Source organism: Pelodiscus sinensis, chromosome 3, assembly GCF_049634645.1.
Source record: "Pelodiscus sinensis isolate JC-2024 chromosome 3, ASM4963464v1, whole genome shotgun sequence".
Taxonomy (NCBI): domain Eukaryota; kingdom Metazoa; phylum Chordata; order Testudines; family Trionychidae; genus Pelodiscus; species Pelodiscus sinensis.
Window position 1 is genome coordinate 103,927,977 of NC_134713.1, and position 18,582 is coordinate 103,946,558.

The 18,582-nt window shown below is 43.5% G+C and overlaps 1 protein-coding gene across 4 annotated transcripts in view; it reads left to right on the forward strand.

Moving 5' to 3' along the window:
• The window catches only part of ADGB (androglobin), a 244,141-nt gene that overhangs the window by 52,466 nt on the left and 173,093 nt on the right, over positions 1-18,582 (forward strand). For all 4 annotated transcript variants that reach the window (XR_012902706.1, XM_075924379.1, XM_075924378.1 and 1 more), the window contains 4 exons: positions 60-146; positions 2,701-2,894; positions 4,434-4,559; positions 16,136-16,230. Coding sequence is in view for 3 of the 4 variants with exons in the window: in XM_075924379.1 (XP_075780494.1) it covers positions 60-146; positions 2,701-2,894; positions 4,434-4,559; positions 16,136-16,230 (502 nt within the window). In the remaining variant the exon portion in view is untranslated. The remainder of the gene's footprint in view (positions 1-59; positions 147-2,700; positions 2,895-4,433; positions 4,560-16,135; positions 16,231-18,582) is intronic.

An 18,582-nucleotide genomic window follows, 5' to 3' on the forward strand; every position in this document is an offset into this window, starting at 1 on the left:
TATCTGGCTCTACTTAACTATAAATATCTTAATATATATTATATATGAATTTCTTACAGTATACATGAAGCTGGAAAACGAGAGTTGGAGGAATTCACAGTTCTCCATGCTCTTACCGGATGGATACCTGAAGTTATTCCTCTCCAGTGAGTTCTCCTGTTAAACAACTTTAAATACTATTTTTCAGAAAGCTTAGATGACCTGAGAGGTGGACCTAAAATCAGTTTGTGACAGTTCAGGTTTTAACTCTAGTAACTGGAGAGATGTATGTTGAAAGCTAAGAAGCTTGCAGTCGTTGAAAAATTTTGCAATGTTTTCTGACACTTGTGAAGCTGTTACTAAAGTTAGAGCTGCTGATGCTTATTTTTTACATATTTACACTGTTTAACTGATATTGAACCCAGCAACAAACCCAGTTCTGTTTGCACTAGGTATGTCTAGTTTTATAATGAGATATGGCTTTAAAATGGATAGCAAAGATTATTTTGATATATAGTATTGTAACTTTGTGTAAGAATTTACTGTAGAAAATACAGGCTATGTGAAAGTAGGAACAGAAGTTGAGTTCAATAGATTGCTCTTTTCATATTTCTAAACGTATGCACTTTTATTTCAAGCCAATCACACTAAACTTGATTTAATAACGCTTGCATTCTCCCAGCCCCCTCTTCTCAATAGCTCATATTCAAGTCCATTCTGAATAATCAGTGCAACAGGGAGCTAGTCTAATATCCTCCTTTTTTGAGTGGTTGATTGGGATATAAGGTATACAAGGCTTTCTTTGTAAAAGAAAAAGTACTTTTGCAACATGTGCCTTTTCGGTGAATGTATTTTAAAAGAAACAGTTAAACATTGAATGGACTAATATTCTAATATGAAATAGTACATAATGGGTCGCAATTTCAGTCTGTTTTACATAGAGCTCCAACTTGTTCAATTTAGGTTACTTAGATGTCTAAGCCTCTGAACATGCCTACAGATTAGGAATTTAGACCAGGGATGTTAGATATTGGGTAATTGAATGGTCAAGTAACAGCATGAATTCCTATCTATTACAGTACTTGACTATTCGGTAGTCCTGAGGGGCAGGGCCGGCAGCCAGTGCCCTTTGGCCCCACTCCCCAAGAACCCACTGCTACCTCACACTGTTGCCTCTCTATCATAGCAGCATGGGGTAGCAGGTGGGAGCTGGTATGCAAGGGGAGCAAGTTTAAAAACCAATTCTCCATGCAGACCGGCTGCCTGCTACCTCCTGCTGCTGCCTCTGATACAGAGACAGCAGTGCAGGGTGGCAACAGGGGAGGCTGCTATGAAGCAGCCTCTGTCCATGGCAGCCCAGGTTGGCCATGGACAGAGGCTGGTCTCTGGAAGCATCCCCTGTCCATGATGGGCCCCAAGCTTGCCACGGACAGAGGCTTCTCCATGGGAAGACAAATGCAGTGGGTGTGGGAGCAGGAAGTACCACTGAGCTGGTTCTGGGGGGAACCGGTTGCCTCCTGCACCGGCTCCTGCTTTGTCTCACTTGCTGTCTCTGATACAGAGGCAACAATGGGGGGATGCTAGTAGTGAACAAGATTGACCGATAAGCTTAGACTTATTGATTAATCGTACAGTCAACTACTCATTTGCATCCCTAATTTAAACATCCAGATCACCTAAATTACAGGGGCCATATTGTATCCATAATTTACTACTGCAACAATGAAAGCCAGTGTCTACATATCTAGCTCTAAATATTAATTTTTGGTTTTGTTTTGCGAATAGGAAGAAAGCAAGTATTGCACTGTTGCTGAGTGCAGTAATGCAGACCTGGCTACCTCTTGTTGCCCAATCAGCTATTGAAGGATATGGCTTTCATTTTTCTCATAGTTATTGTGGGATCTGTTCGTGTTCTCCCCCTACACACACATCTGTTGATCAAATTTTATTTTATTTCTGGCTGTAAATATCCTCTGCAGGGAACCAGCACAATAGAGGGCATCATATCAAGGAGGGAGAAGCTGTTGAAGCTAGTTTTATTAAAGTGAATAGGAGAGTCGTGAATGGGATTGGCAATATGCAGCCAACAGACTGGACATGGTTCATCAGAGTTAGCTCCTAGTGGGCTGGCTGCTCAATGTGTGTCCACAGGTACAGCTGATTGCAGCTCCTGTTGACCTCAGATCATCATTCCTGGCCAATAGGAGCTACGGGAAGCAGCATGAACCTGGCAAACTTAATCCAGCCCACAGGCCACTTATTACCACATCTGGTCCAGAAGGACCTGTGGAGAGATGTTTTCTTTTTGCAAAATCAGGATGTACTCATTTAGATGATTACTCACTGTTTCAGTTTAAGATCCTATTGTTCTAAAGTTGCAGAATGATCTACCAAAGATTTCCACGTTAGTTGTAAAGTATCAGGTCTTCCACAGCCTCTCCTACCAAGCCTGAGCAAAGGATGGCTCATTAATGCTTGATGTGCTAGCTCTGCTAATGAGTCTGTCTCTTTATTGCCTAACACAAACACCTTCTTGCTAATTCTTGTTTTTCTAACAATTATACATAAAATCATATAAATATGTACTTGTGTTATTTCAGCTAACAGTTACTTTTCAAATTGTCATATTGAGTCAGCCTGCAGAATAGCAGTCTCAGAATGAAGAGTAGAAATCTTATTCTGTAGCAAATATGAGTAATGTTATTGTTTGTATTTTTTAAGGCCTGGATATTTGGATAAAGTTTGGAGCTTTTTAAAAGACATAGTGCCAGAATTTAAGCTACCAAATGAGACAACACCTGAACTGAAAAATCGTCCATCAGACATGAAAACTAAAGACACCAAAGGGCCTGAATTAAAAAATGAAATTCCACTTGCCAGTAAGCAAGCAGAGAAGGCTGAGAAAATTGGCAAAGGTAGGAAACTGCAGAAACGCTACTGTGTTTTCAAGTTTAAGGTAGGCTAAGTTGACAATGCTCAGCATTCAAACACATCCTACTGTGTTAGAAGGGCTTTGGAGTAGGTGCCTCCTGATCCGTCTAGGTAAACAGTCCTCCCAGCCACCAGCTGAAACTCTCAGGCTACTTAGGGACAGGAGCCCAAACATTCCCTGTTGGAGTCCCTCACCTTCCCAGACATTCCCAATGTCTGGCAATGCTGACATTCTCTTTATCAGCTTCTCTCAGCTATAATTCCTCTCTGCCTCACTCCAAACTCCTCTTCCACTCTTCCCCTCCCCGAGGCAGAGAAGGCTTTTTAAAAGGCCTTGTAGCTGTCAGAAGTGAGATCAGCTAGACCTTAATCAGCAGCCCCATCTCAGTTGCTCCTCCTCTGCTATGATAATTCCTTGTTAGCTGCTCTTGGCTGCCCTGAAGTAACCCTCGCCTAGGTAGCCAGGGTCTTTCTACTTTTTAGAGCAGCCTCTATCTCCTTCTAATCAAGCCCTCTAGTCTGATTCTGTCACACCAGTTAGTTAATTGAGATTTTATATCCCTAGCATGTGCTACAGGCTAAATCAGGAGACTGGGAATGAAAGCAGGGTCTGGAATTCGGCAGAAACTTGGAGACATTAGCTGTTGGAAGCAGATCTAAGGATCTTGGATGGGGATTGAAAACTGACTGACTGAACAAAGAGGAGAGCTGAGGATGATGGAGATCATCAGGGACTGAGACTAGACTGTGAAATTGGAACTGGGAGACTTTAGGTATAAGACTCAAAGGCAGAGGGGTGCAGTGACTGGAGGCCACAGTTGCAAAGAGTGATTGAAGATCTGGGATGGTGGTAGTGAATGGGGACTGGGTAAACAAAGAGACTGGAAATGGGATGAAAAGCCTGAGAAGTGGAAACTTGGACTGGCTAGGTAAGAAAAAGTGACTACCAAGCACACGCTTTACAGAATCTGGAATAGAATCAAATTCCTGAGTCTCACTATTCCTCTGTGCCAGCAAACCCTCTGATAAGTGTCCCATCTGCCCCAAATTGCTGATTCACACAGAGTATGACAATCTCCTACTGCTATCAGTTACTCTGTTACCTCAAGTGGCACAGGTCTAATGTGGTGGATTTAAATGCTGCATCCTTGACGATGATCTTTTTGTCCCTCATGATGGAATTTCATTTTTTCCCATTTACTTCTTTAAAAACCCAGGAATGAACATGAACACACATGCAAACATATATAAAACTATGTTAAAATAACATTTTTCAGGAAAGAAAGTCAATCACTCAAAAGTTAAATTCCAGGATTAAGGTTGCCTATTTCCCAATCAGGTCAATTGATGTAAAAACTACAGTCTTGTTTCCACTAGGATTTTTACATTTCGGTTTCTTCTTAATGTAAAAAAACACTTTTTTTTTGTTCAATGAAGTTATAGCCTTTATCTTTACTATGCTTTCTTGTTCTATTCTATTTATCTAACTGAGTGAGAAAAAAAGTTTTTATTCTATTTGTTAGATAAGCCAGAACAAAGAGAAATTGGAAAGAAAAAAAGTAGAGATGGCGAAAAAGAAAAAAATAAGTCAGCATCCCATTCTGTACGAATCACCACAGACATTCAAAGTTCCTTTCAATCCTTTGAGGGTAAGTTATAAATGCTTGTTGAATTTAATCAGTATTTTTTCCATATAACTAGGAAGGTGTTATTCGTAGTTGCTTCTCATCAATAACCAGTAGGAAGCTTGTTAGTTTGACATCCTGATTTATGTTCACTGTTTGTGGAGTAAAACAATTACAAACTTTAAAATGTATTTGAAAAAAATCTCTTCTTATAAGTTAATTTAATACCTGTGGAAATATGACAGGCTCAATTCTGGGCCAGCAAAAGGCAAAAGTGATCAGCTCCGAAGCACATTTAAAAAAAGAAACAAATGTCCGAATAGTATGTTCAAATATGGAAAGAAAAGGAGAAACAGGTCTCTGTTCCAGTTCACGATCTGAAGGTTTTATTAAATCAATAAAAGGACAGGCAGAATCACCAAATAGTGAATCTGATTCCTAGAGTTTTTTTGTTTCTGCTGACTTTCAGTTAAAGGAAAAGAGATGGTTGGTGGTGAGAAATAGAAGATGAGTGTGAAAAAGAAATGGAGGAGGAAATTGATACAGGTTTGTGGCTGGTGCACCATTCAGTCTTGGGCCTACTTCAGAGACAAGATGAAATTCAACCATAATATATCTGAGAGATTTTTGTTTCATGAGAATAGATAAATGGCTGATCATGTTCCAATACTTAGTGAGATAGTGAAATCACTTGGAAAGCGGTGGTCCATGGTGGTGGTATATCTCAGCCAAAACAATATACATATCTTGTATTTTCAGGTATCAAAAACCTGAGATTTTTTTAACAATAAGAAATAGCACAAGAACTGGAAGGGTGAAGAACAAGGAAAGTTAGCCCGAGGCAAAAATTAAAACATGTTATGGAGGCATTAGCAATGTGAAATGGATCAGAGCTGTGCCTGAAAGTCACAATCAGAATTAGATGTTCAGATACTTGGGCTTTGTCTACTTTTAAAAGTTTAAAGTGCAGCTGTGGCAGTGTGGCAACAGCAGGAGCAGCAGAAAGAGCTCTCCCAATGTTCTAGGTAAAGCGGCTCCATGATAGGATTAGCTAACTGCTCTGTAGGCCAGTTTACGCTGTCATTTTACCAGCCTGTAACTTGCTGCTGTTGGAGAGGGTGTGTGTATGTGTTTTCACACCCCTGAGCCAAAAAGTTGCAGCACAGTGAAGTTTCAGTGTAGACTTTAGCCTTAGTAAACAATTACTAAGGTGTGATTATAGTAGACTAGATCAGAAAAAAGAACCAAACTTGATATGTGGAGAGGGGGCTGGAAAGTAGAGGGAAATGTAAAATTTGTGGCAGTGAAGAAAAGGAGAGAAGTAAATGTAATATTTTTTACAAAGTGCTGAGTTCAATCAGCCTATCTTCCATAGTTTTATTTCCCACTGAATTTATAAAGGAGACTTTTAGAATCTCCTTTACAAAATCTGGGACCACTATTTTCCCTTTTTAATTGTATCAGCTCTGGCTGTGATTGCAGACAAATTTGGAACTTTTAGGGTGCTTAGTGTTACACCTTGGTTCGGTGATGTGATGGGAGCCTCAAGTGAAAACTACTGGATGATGGTGAAACAAATGATTTTTATTAAGTGGTCAAAACCAGCAATTAACAAGTAGGTGTTTAAACTAGCAATTGCTCAGTACTTTTACAGCATAGAAAAGCTTGGGCACAATTATACCCAACTGATTACAATTCTTTGATTACAATTCACTTATATCAAATCACTATTCCTAATTCGCCTAAGGCAACGTAGCATACAAATAAAAAATACAAAAAACAAAGCCAAAGTAATGATAATAAAAGAACCGTCCAAAGCCAGCTCCTCTATGGTTATTTTAGGACAGCTGGTGGATTTAGTCATAAATCTACTTTTACAACTTAACAACTCCGGGGCTTCTATTTCTAACACTTATACTTAACCTAAATACAACACTACTATACAACACAAAATTACACAATTTACACAGTGTGGTTAACAGAACTTAAATACGCTTTACAGAATTACACAGTGAAATTAACACAATTTAACTATTAATTAAACCAATAACTAATACATTTAAGCAATACTTACAAATCCAGAAACAATAACAACAGAAAGACACACTAGAACTCGGAGCATGTTCAGGACTCGTGCACCCCTATATTTGACTCGAAGGGTGGGGAGGCAGCCTCAGGGTGATCAATCCTTTAGCCGGGCAAAAAAAAGACACGTGCCCTCAATACATGGAACCTCCATCGAACAAAGGGATTGAGGGTCTTTTATACAAAAATTCGGTGTCTGTGCCATGCTAGGGTCTGCATTTGGCAGGGCCTGATAGGCTAGTGATGAGGTAGTATGACAATACTGCCCTATAGGAATTTTCATGATGTATGTGTGATCCCCTTGTGGACAGGACCAGATGGGGCATAGTTAGTGTAAGACAATTGTGTTTTATTACCCTATGTTTACTTTTTCCCTTGCCCCTAAGACTGGTCAAGCTACGGTCAAATGAGGCTTATCTGTAAGCACTATCTAGTCATGCTCACCTCCCTGGTTTTTTTTTGGCACCTGTGAGTCCCAGAATGCCTATAAGATCAAATTCCATTCACAAAACTGCATTGTGCTGCCCATGCTCCTCTGAGTATCTGGGTTTTGTGTGAGGGGCCTTGTGTGGCAGGATGGGCTATACGCAAAGGCCATGGACAGAAAAAGCCTGCTTTACAACACTTAGTAGTATGGTAGATCTTACCAGTGAGGCTAAAATAGTGTGATGAACACCATAATATATTCTATGTATTTCTTTTCATATTGATAGCTGTAACGAGGAAGACATTTTCTTTTGGTGGATGCTTGTAGCTGTTATCGAAACATTGCTCATGTTTGACCGACCATTCTGTATTAATATCAGTAATGATTATTTTAAGTCTTCCCCTTTCTTCACTTGCTGTTTTTGGTATTGGCCCTCTTTTTTAAATTTGGCTGATAGAATTTATCAAGGGCAAAGTGCTTCATTTGCATTTTTTAAAATTGCTGGGTTTGTGTTGCATGAAAAACCATGGTGACATTACAAATGTTATAATTCTCCTAAAAATTCAAGTTTTTGCCTTTTAGCTTTGTGGCACAGTCGTCAATTGATCTTTGCTATATTTTGGGTTTAAAAAATGAACAAAGTTTGCTCTTGAATGACATCAGTTTGAAAGCAAAGGTTTAGGAAAATACTAGATAGGAAATGGAATAAACTTAAAACAAAACCAGTGATTCATCAGAGAACTGAATAGCTTTTCATCTCCAAAGTTATCCAGAAAGGAAGATGGAAATATTTAGGATGGGTATTAAGAATGAATGCAGAGTGCCTGCAATGGTAGGCATGCCCTTGGACAGCTAAATAATCTCTCCGAATCATATTTTAAAAAGGAGAAATGTCTGGGAGGTGACATAAAGGACATGTAAAGAATGATTCAGGATAGACAGAGCTGACAGGGCCTTTTTCATGCCCTAACTGATGTTTGACAGGGCAGGAAGGATTCAGATTCATGAGTCTGGTGGTAATTCCAGAAAGTTTCTGAATGGCTGCTGGAAGTCTTGAAACAATGCCATAACTGTGTAATGATCATTTAGGTCTCTATCTCACCTGACACATCATGAAATTGTTTTTTCATTTCAACAAAATTTCTTTCAACACCATACAGGCAGTCCCCGGGTTACGTACAAGATAGGGACTGTAGGTTTGTTCTTAAGTTGAATTTGTATGTAAGTCGGAACTGGTACATATTGTAGGGGAAACTCTAGCCAAACATTTCTCCAGAGCTCAGTTTTATTCTCCCACACCTCACTTCCCTCAGTCCTTTATTCTCAAGCTGAGGTGTCTGCCTCTCCATGTCTCCCTGGTCTGCTGGGGGGGAGTGCTAGCTTCGCGTCTCTCTGATTTGCTGGGGGGAAGCAGCTAGTGCGGGGTTGCCTCACCCCGTTTGTAAGTAGGGATCCGATGTAAGTCGGATCCATGTAACCTGGGGACTGCCTGTATTTGACCTTGAGTCCAAAAGTACTACACCCTGAACTTTTTGAAATGAACATGAATCATGTCTACTTTGCAGTCAAATAACTCTTGATACAGTTTACATTTAGCATTTTAGAATTACAAAAGAATTTGTCTTCATTACGTGAGTCCATTCAAACATTTGTTCTTAACTACTTATTTTAAGTTTTAGCCTTATTGATTCAAATACATTCATGTGTGGATATTTAGTAAAAGGATCATTTTTTTTTGTTATTGATCGGTTTTCATAATTACTGCTTAGAATGAAAAAAAACCAGTTAGAATCATAGAATCATAGGACTGGAAGGGACCTCAAGAGGTCATCGAGTCCAGCCCCCCGCCCTCAAGGCAGGACCAAGCTCCATCTACACCATCCCTGACAGATGTCTATCTAACCTGTTCTTAAATATCTCCAGAGAGGGAGATTCCACCACCTCCCTTGGCAATTTATTCCAATAATTGACCACCCTGACAGTTTGGAATTTTTTCCTAATGTCCAATCTAAACCTCATCTAAACCTCATCTAAGTTGATGAAATCCATGCTGGGAAGACAAAATATTGAAAAATAAGATTAATGGTCAGATTTCTATATGACTGTTATCAGAAGCCTTGCTCATCTCTTAGAAATGTCTACATTCTAGCTAACCACAGCCCCAAACAGTTCACATCTCTTCTCACTCTCCTTTTTATCCAATGACCTCATTTCACCCATTAGCTATGTCCTTCACTCTAGTCACCATTGGCTAAGCACAACTCCATTAAGATTCTAGAAAACTCCTTATCTTTGCTGTTGTTTCTGAATAGCCTCAAGAGTCCCAGAGAGAAGGATGTTCCAGTAGAGTACTGCTGGCAAGGAACTTGCGGGACTTTGCTCTGTCACAGACTTCCTGACTGATCTTGGGCAAGTCAGTTTGTTTGTGCCTCAGTTTCTCATCTGTAAAATAGGGATAATAGTATTTCCCAGTCACGGCGTATTGGGAGGAATAATACATTAAAAGATTGAGACATACAGATACTTCGATAATGGGGGTGTAGCAACCGAGGCCCGGGTTTGAGGTCAAGACCATTTTACTCGAACGCAAAATACAACTCGGGAATAGGGTCTCACCACCTCTTGCACCAGCGGGGCTCATCTGCTCCGTGGCCAAGGTTTTAAGACCCAATACCTCGCGTGAGTCTCAAACCTTCCCTCTCCCTTCCCAGTCAGCCCCTCTGGGCCTTAGTCCAATTAATCAGGGTCTGGATAGCCCGCCAGATCCCGGGTATCTACATACACTCAATGTTCCCGTTACCGCGCCCCTCAGTCACTATGCCCCGGTGCACAATTTGCATCTCGCCCGACAAAGTCTTGGGGTCGGCCAACCATAAGAAGTTCCACAACAACGAAGCGCTCCGCAGATGGGTAGAGGAGGTAGGTGGGCTTGGGCCCGCCTACTCTCTGAGCCACGACCCAGGACCCTAAGGACAGGGATCTGGCTCCCTGTCTGGTTGGTGGCGTAGTTGCTCGAAATGCACCAACCCACGGGCTGTTCCAATGGCCCTGCCCTGAGCCACTTCCTATCTCCTGTCTTGCAGATGACAATCTGGTCTCTGACTCTGGCGTGGGAGGGCTGGCAACAGATGGAGATCAGGTTGGTCCTGCTGACCTCTTCCTACTTCATCACCCCCTCTGCCTGTGCGGGCTATGCTTTTTAAGCGTCCAGCCATGCCGACGGAGACACCGTGAGAGGCTACTCCTCTTCCATCACCCCCTCTTCTAAGCGTCCCACCCAGCTGGTGGAGATGCCGCTGGGGATCCCTGGCTGCTGCTTCCGATCCCTCTCTCTCCCTTCCCCCGATCCGTGCTCTGGCCCTGGGGGGGTATGTCTACACTGCCACCCTACTTCGAACTAGGGTGGCTAATGTAGGCATTCGAAGTTGCAAATGAAGCCCGGGATTTAAATATCCCAGGCTACATTTGCATCTTGCCGGGTGCAGCCATTTTTAAATCCCCGTTAGTGCGGACTCCGTGCCCGCAGCTACACGCAGCACGGAGTAGGTAGTTCAAATTAGAGAGCCTAATTCGAACTACCGTTAATTCTCATGGAACAAGCCTAATTCAAACTACCTACTCCATGCCACATGTAGCCACGGGCACGGAGTCGGCACTAATGGGGATTTAAAAATGGCGGCGCCCGGCAAGATGCAAATGAAGCCCGGGATATTTAAATCCCAGGCTTCATTTGCAACTTCGAATGCCTACATTAGCCACCCTAGTTCGAACTAGGGTGGCAGTGTAGACATACCCGGGGTGATCAGCGGCAGCAAAGCACGCTCCACAAAGCCATGGCAGAAGCCGCGGCGGCTTTTCTCCCCAAACACAGGGGATAGCACGCCTAAAGTGTGGGGCACTGCAGCGGCCCTGTCACGGGGACAGGTAAGCACCTTAGTTACTAGATATAAAAACAGCCTTGGTGTATTTGTTTGTCTTTTATCTGTTCAAAATAAAGTTTTTATTCAGATTGAAATTGGAACCTAACAATTTAGTATTAAAAAAACTTACATGTGTGTTTTATGTTCATATGAATATGTTCTAGAAGAAAATCCTGATAAATCATGAAAATAAAAACACACAGAACCACATTTTGGCCATTATTTTTAATATACACATTTTACTTGAGTTAATTCTAAATGCTTTTTTGTTCCTATAGGGGAAAAATGAATTTGCTAAAAATGTAGAGTTGTCTCAATTTATAAAACACCAAGATGTAAAATTGTGCACCTGCTGAGATCTCAAATCTTTAACATTTAACTGAACAGTTTGTAAATCTTCAGTGACAAATCTAAATGATAGGCATTGCTGGGGCTAAACATTTTAGTAATGCTGTAGGTTGTAACACTTTTCACTTAATAATTCACGTAATTATTTAATAATGTTATCACTTTTAACAATTTGTAGACCTAAATTTCATGCTACTTTACTAAAATAAACTTCCCCTTAGCTTTTGTACAGTGAAAAAAATCAAATATTGTTTCATTTTGAAAAGCAGTGTAACATTTATTTTAAATATTCTATTTATTTTAAAGCAAATATGATATAGCAATCTGATAATGATTTACATGCTCTAATAATTTGCTCAGTGCCCTGTATACATATTATTTCACATCCCATCTGGACTTGCTTTTGAGGCTTTAGGCTCCACCTGGTATTTGATGAAGTCCTGGTTATTTGACTAAAATGTTTTCTAACATGAGTTGAAATTGGTCTGGCTTGTGGCATTTACTGTTCTGTAACGCTGTAACGTTGTACATTGGAACTGCTCTTGTTACTTTTGTAGTAGGTCTGACATATCTACAGGGGACAAAGACAAAGCCCAAATGACATTATTGCTTTTAAACAAATAAAAGCTATAGCTAACACAACAGCTGTGACTAACATGGGAATCACAAGTGTGTGAAGAGAGATATTAAGGACCAGCTGGTGCATTCTGTAGAGTAGTCCTAACTCACTAACTACTCACATTTTACAGAAATGTTAAATTTAAAGGAATTTCAGAAGAGATGTTCAAGAATCAGAGGTTTTTCTACAGTATCGAAGAAAAACATTGAAAGTTTTGCATACCTTCTGTAAAAATGGATTTTGAAAAATACAAAGAAAGCTCCACTTCCTGTCCACTTATAGATTTTCTTACCCTTTTTTTGTTTTATATGAACTGGAATGTTTGATTTATGTTGCGCAGATTATTTTTTCAGACTATTCCTGTGGTCGGGGCGGATATATGGCAAGGCGAACGGGGCAGCCGCCCCGGGCCCCGCGCTTCAGAAAGCCCCGCGCATGCGCCGTGGCGCCGCTGTGCATGCGCATGGCGTCACTGTGCATGCGCCGTGGCAAAGGGGGGCCCCATGGAATTATGCTGCCCGGGGCCCCGCAAAACGGTCATCTGCCCCTGTCTGTGGTACACGTCTAGATGAAGACTCAGGAGAACTAGAAGGGTAGGGGATCTCCCCTGACTTGCAAACTGAGATAGCACTTGTGACATACCAAAATACAATCCAGACCAGTGAATAGATGTCACCCCTTTCCTGTAACTTGGGGTAGGATCACAGGTTACCACACAATTAGATTACATGTAGCAATAAAGCAAGTTGATTAGCTATGAAGATATTTTAGGTAGGTGCAATTGATGAGATTATAAGAAAAATAAAGATAACTTTTATTGGTCTCTAACTTGAACTTGATTAAAGCAAAGTTCTCTCACCACATGCTTTCAATTCAGCAGTCATACAGACCAAACTGTGTCAATAAGGACCCCTCTCCACAGTCAAAAGACTGCTTTCTCAAGCTGAGTAGTAGTTTGTGTGGAAGGAAATTTCATTCAGTTTCTTTGTTAAGAACGATTCTTTCTTGCCAAAGAATGGTCACTTAGCAGGTAATGGTATGTCAGCCTTATTTGCACCTGGCTGAGGTATCACCTTGCCTTTTGGTCTCTGCCTTTGGCCATTCCCCATGTTTATAAGTTCACTTATAATGCTGCTATATGAATTTTGCCATGATTTAACTGATGAGTTTTTAAATGATCTCTCACATGACACTGTACAGAAATTATTACAATACAGGCAGTCCCCGACTTACGCGGATCCGACTTACGTCGGATCCGCACTTACGAACGGAGCTTTCTCGCCCCAGAAGTCGGGGCGAGAAAGCCCCGTTCGTAAGCTGCTCCGGTGCCCCTGGTCTGCTGGAGACCGTCTCCAGCAGACCAGGGGCACCGGGCGGGTTCCCGCGCTTCTGAGGCTTTGCCAGAGCAAAGCCTCAGAAGCGCGGGAACCGCTGCTGCTGCCCCTTGAGACCCGGTGCCTGTGGTCTGCTGGGGACGGTCCCTAGCAGACCACAGGCACCCGGACTGAAGCCGCAGCCGCGGGGGGTCCCGCGCCTCTGAGGCTTTGCCAGAGCAAAGCCTCAGAGGCGCGGGGAACCGCCGCTGCTGCCGCTCCAGTCTGGGTGCCTGTGGTCTGCTGGGGACGGTCCCCAGCAGACCACAGGCACCCTGACTGAAGCCGCAGCCGCGGGGGGGTCCCGCGCCTCTGAGGCTTTGCCAGAGCAAAGCCTCAGAGGCGCGGGGAACCGCCGCTGCTGCCGCTTTGACTGAAGCGGCAGCAGCGGCGGTTCCCCGCGCCTCTGAGGCTTTGCTCTGGCAAAGCCTCAGAGGCGCGGGACCCCCCCGCGGCTGCGGCTTCAGTCAGGGTGCCTGTGGTCTGCTGGGGACCGTCCCCAGCAGACCACAGGCACCCAGACTGGAGCGGCAGCAGCGGCGGTTCCCCGCGCCTCTGAGGCTTTGCTCTGGCAAAGCCTCAGAGGCGCGGGACCCCCCGCGGCTGCGGCTTCAGTCCGGGTGCCTGTGGTCTGCTGGGGGCCGTCCCCAGCAGACCACAGGCACCCAGACTGAAGCCGCAGCCGTGGCGGGGTCCCTGCCTCTGAGGTTTTGCCAGAGCAAAGCCTCAGAGGCGCGGCACCCCGCTGCCGCTGCGGCTCTGCTCCCCGTGTCCCTGGTCTGCTGGGGGGGGGGGGGGCGCAGCTAGTGTGCTCCCCCCCCCCCCCAGCAGACCAGGCTTTTGTTTTGGACTCTGGGGCAGAGCAGCTGGGGCGCTGCCGATTGGTCCTGCAGCGCCCGTGGGCACTACTGGACCAACCCGGCAGCTCCCCAGCTGCTCTGCCCCAGGTCCTGATTCAGCCGCTGCTGGTCAGTTTCAGCAGCGGCTGAATCAGGACGTCTGGGGCAGAGCAGATGGGGTGCTGCTGGGTTGGTCCAGTAGCACCCCAGCTGCTCTGCCCCAGGCGTCCCCAAGTCAGCTTCTGCTGAAACTGACCAGCGCTGACTACAGGAAGCCCGAGGCAGAGTTGCTCTGCCCCGGGCTTCCTGGAATCAGCTGCTGATCAGTTTCAGCAGCAGCTGACTTGGGGACGCCTGGGGTTCTTAAGTTGAATCTGTATGTAAGTCAGAACTGGCGGTCAGTTTCAGCAGTGTCTGAATCTGGACGCCAGTTCCGACTTACATACAGATTCAACTTAAGAACAAACCTACAGTCCCTATCTTGTACGTAACCCGGGGACTGCCTGTAGTGTGTGGGGTGAGTATGCAAGCATATTCTGTCACATCACTTGTGGAAAAAATTCCCATGAAAGGCAGGAATCAGGCCATGGCCAATTAGTGTAAACACACACAACACAGTCCTACAGTCTGAGAAAGAGAAATAAGGAGAAACAACTCCGATTGGTTTTGGGCCATTTGTAGAGCCCAGATTACATTTCTAAGGCCTGGCCCACACTACATAGTTTGGTCAATGTAAGGCAGCTGATGTTGACCTAACTTTGTAAGAGTCTACACTAAAATGTTGCTTCTGCCAATATAACATGCCCAATACACCAATTTAATAATGCCACCTCTAAGAGAGGCCTAGAGCCAATGTCCATGCAGTTAGGTTGACACAGTGTCAGTGAGAACACTGTGTTTCTTACATTGACTCTTGCTACCTTTCAGAAGCTGTCCCGCAAAACCCCACATTGACAGTTAAATTGGTGTAAGAGCTCTTGGTTAGGATATGCACCACTAACACAAGGATAGTGTAGAAATTAGAAAGTGATTTAATGATTGCAGCAGCTAAAAATCAATGTAACTTGATCAACATAATAGTGTAGTGGAGATGTACACTCTTTATTGTCCAGACATTTATGTTATGTGCCATGGCATCTCTGTACCAATATATTTAGTATTTTGAAGGGGGAAAGGGGACATAAAAGGCATATCTCCTGTGGCCCAATCACCAAAATTACTTTCTGATCAGTAGGCTGTCTGTCTGTTTTATAGTTTGTGTAATGAAAGCAAAATGTTTAAAACAGTGGTCCCTAATGCGGTGCCTGCGGGCCATTTCTGTGCGCCCACCAAGTGATCAGGGCCAGTCCTGCCCCCGGGCGCACGGCGCATGAGCAGTGCCAGCCACTGGGCGCATGGGCGGCGCTGGCTCCGGGTGCACAGCACATGGTCGGTGCCGGCCCTGGGCACGCAGCGGTTAGGTGGCCCCACCCCTGGGTGCACGGCGCGAGGTCTGTGCTGGCCCCGGGCATACAGCGTATGGGCGGAGCCAGCCCAGGCGCGCGGCACAGAGGTGGCGCCGGCCATGGGCGCGCAGCACATGGGTGGCCCCACCTGTGGGCATGCAGCACAGTTGGGGTGCCAGCCCCAGGAGTGCGGCTAATGGGTGGTGCCAGCTCTGAGTACGCAGCGTATGGGTGGCCCTGCCCCCAGACGTGTGACCGGCCCTGCCCCCGGGCGCCTGGCAGCCCCAAAAGATTGGGGACCACTGGTTTAAAAGGTGCTAATATACTAAATTGCATTGAGCCAAAGCAACGGGGCTATTCAAAAAATGGTTTCCTTTCAATGGAGTGTTGGTCAAGCACTTACTCTCAATTAAATATCCCAATCATATTCTAATTATAGAACAGAGTGTTCCACATGAATAAGAACCATTTGGTATTATGTACTTAAACACTTGTTTTGTTTTTATACTATTTTAAGCAGTATTGATGAAGTTCTCTCTCTCAGGCTCTCCAGTGCCAACATCGCCTCAAATGGTGGTATATGCTAGCTATATACCTCTCCATTTGTTTGAAGAGGAGATCTTTGTGTTGGGCCAAATGGTAAGTCTTTGTTCTTTTCACAATTAAGATGTTTATTTTGTCTCAAGTTCATTTACCAGCCTCCTCTCACCCTCCCCTGAAAAAAAACACACATTCTCCAGGAAATGACTGTTCAGTTCTGTTTATTTTTCAGTGCTGAATACATCTCCTTTAATCTGAAAATCTCCATTACCGTGGAGTTTTACTACATTTTTCACTTCCCACTCTTGAGTCCTTGTGTTAGTTACTAAAGGCAAGACGGGATATTAACGAAAAACAGGACTAATTACTGTAAGAACTCATTGAAAAATTAAATTCAGTTTTTTAGCACAATTTCCCCAAAAAACTAGTATAAAACAGATAATAACCAATCTATGAACATTTAAGTTGTGATTGTTGTGATTGGTGAAAGGAAGTGGGTAGTAGATGTTGCATTTCATGTTTCTGCAGAATTAAAAAAAGGGAGGTGTAACCTATTAATATGTTTACAAATTAGCCAGTCATCCAGCCCAAAGCTATAATGATGGAGAAGGAAGAATATCTTGAAACATTAGCTTTATATGCAAGGGATTTTCTATTCAATTTGATTCTTATTACTAATTACTAGGAGGCTGTGCCCTCTGCTCTCTATTCTCCCTTTGACAGGGTCAGGCTAGAGGGTTAGATTAGAAAGAGAGAAAGGCAGCTCAAAAAGGCAGCAAAGGCCCTGGCCAATTGGAGCAGGAGAGACAGGGCTGTTGTAAATCAATCAGGGCCAGCTGATTTCACTTGAGACTGCCAGGGAGCCTTTTAAAAAGAAGCCTTCTGGGGGGGCGGGGGAAGAGGAGAGAATTTGGAAAGACCAGAACAGACAGGGAGGAGACCAGAACAACCAAGAAAGGAAATGGCAGTGTTACCAGACACAATCTACATTACATCTTATTTCGAAAATACCGTACATTTATATTTTCTCAATTTGTTTCCAAACAGAAAGCTCAAATACTGGCCTGTCCGGTTCAAAACTGGACACCTGGCAACTCTAGAGACAGCAAGGGGCAGGGCGAGGGTGGTGAGGAGGTTCAATGAGTGGGCAGACCTGCAGCATGGCAGACATGTGGGCTGGGCAGGCTGGGGGCAGGGCCCGGAGGCAGGCAGACACTGCTCTAGAGAGCCTGCGGGGACAGGGCCACCACCCCTCCCAGTTTCACAGAGCAGTAACGTGGTCAGTGCTTCTGGGGCGAGACTAATGGGGGTGGGAGGTGGGCAGCAGAACTCAGAATGACAAGATGACATTCTGTCGTCCCGCAGGAAAAATTTTTTTATATATACAGAGAGAGATTAGAGCAGCTAAAGATTATTAGTCTTCACCAATTAAAGAAATGTGTGGCAGTAGTTTTTATGAGACTTTTGAAATAATTATATTTAATATTTGTTGGACCCAGGATTATGTTCTTTGTTTAAATTGTATTGTGTTGCCAGGGGGAACACTGTAATTTTACCATACATAATTTTGTGCTTAGCAAAGTTCCTCTATACTACTGGTAACTTAGAGGAATCAGAAAGCACCTTAGAAGTTGTGATGTAGCATTTGTGATTCTTCCTGCCACATGGGGAGCCAAGTCTAATTCTCTGGATTTGGCCTTAATCTCTAACAAGGCAGATATTATCCTAAAAGACGTGTGGTAGATCTGAGATGTCATTTAGACATTTATCCAAGATGGTAAAGTAGACTCTTGGATGAATGGTAGTCTAGGGAGTGTAAATATAGAAATATATATTTCTTCTGGATACGTTTTAGGTAAACTTTGTTCAGACCATGTTTGGGAACCCAGAAACCCACCAGCAAAAATAATATTTTGGAAGATTAGTTTAATACTTGGGTGAGATCCTGGCCCCATTAATGTCAGTGGGAGTTTTGTCATTCACTTCAGTGGGACTATGATTTCTGCATTTTTCTCTTTTGGCATACTTCATTGATGTGTACTTGCCCAATGCTTATTATGTTGCTGAATTTTGGCTGTCTACAGGAAGAATGCAGAGTTACTCAAATATAAGGGGAAAATCAATAGTTTTGTATCACTCTAGTATGCATCTTGGTCAACAGTTATCTGCCAAGATGTGTGATAAAGTAGCTCAATTTGTTTGCTGCAGAATCATTACTAAACACCAGACAGCTTACCTTCTTGTATGTTTAGTACTGTTTAAACGTGTACTTCACCAACCACCACATTAAGCATTCTGGCTTAGTTTTTCTTTATTTTCAGTCACACTGACAATTACAGTAATTGTTGCAGAACTAGAGGTGTCCCAGGGACACTAGACAATGAGCAGTAGCAATGGAGGGATGCTTTTTTAGTGGAATGCAGCATAAAGATGAGTAATTGGTGTGGTTTG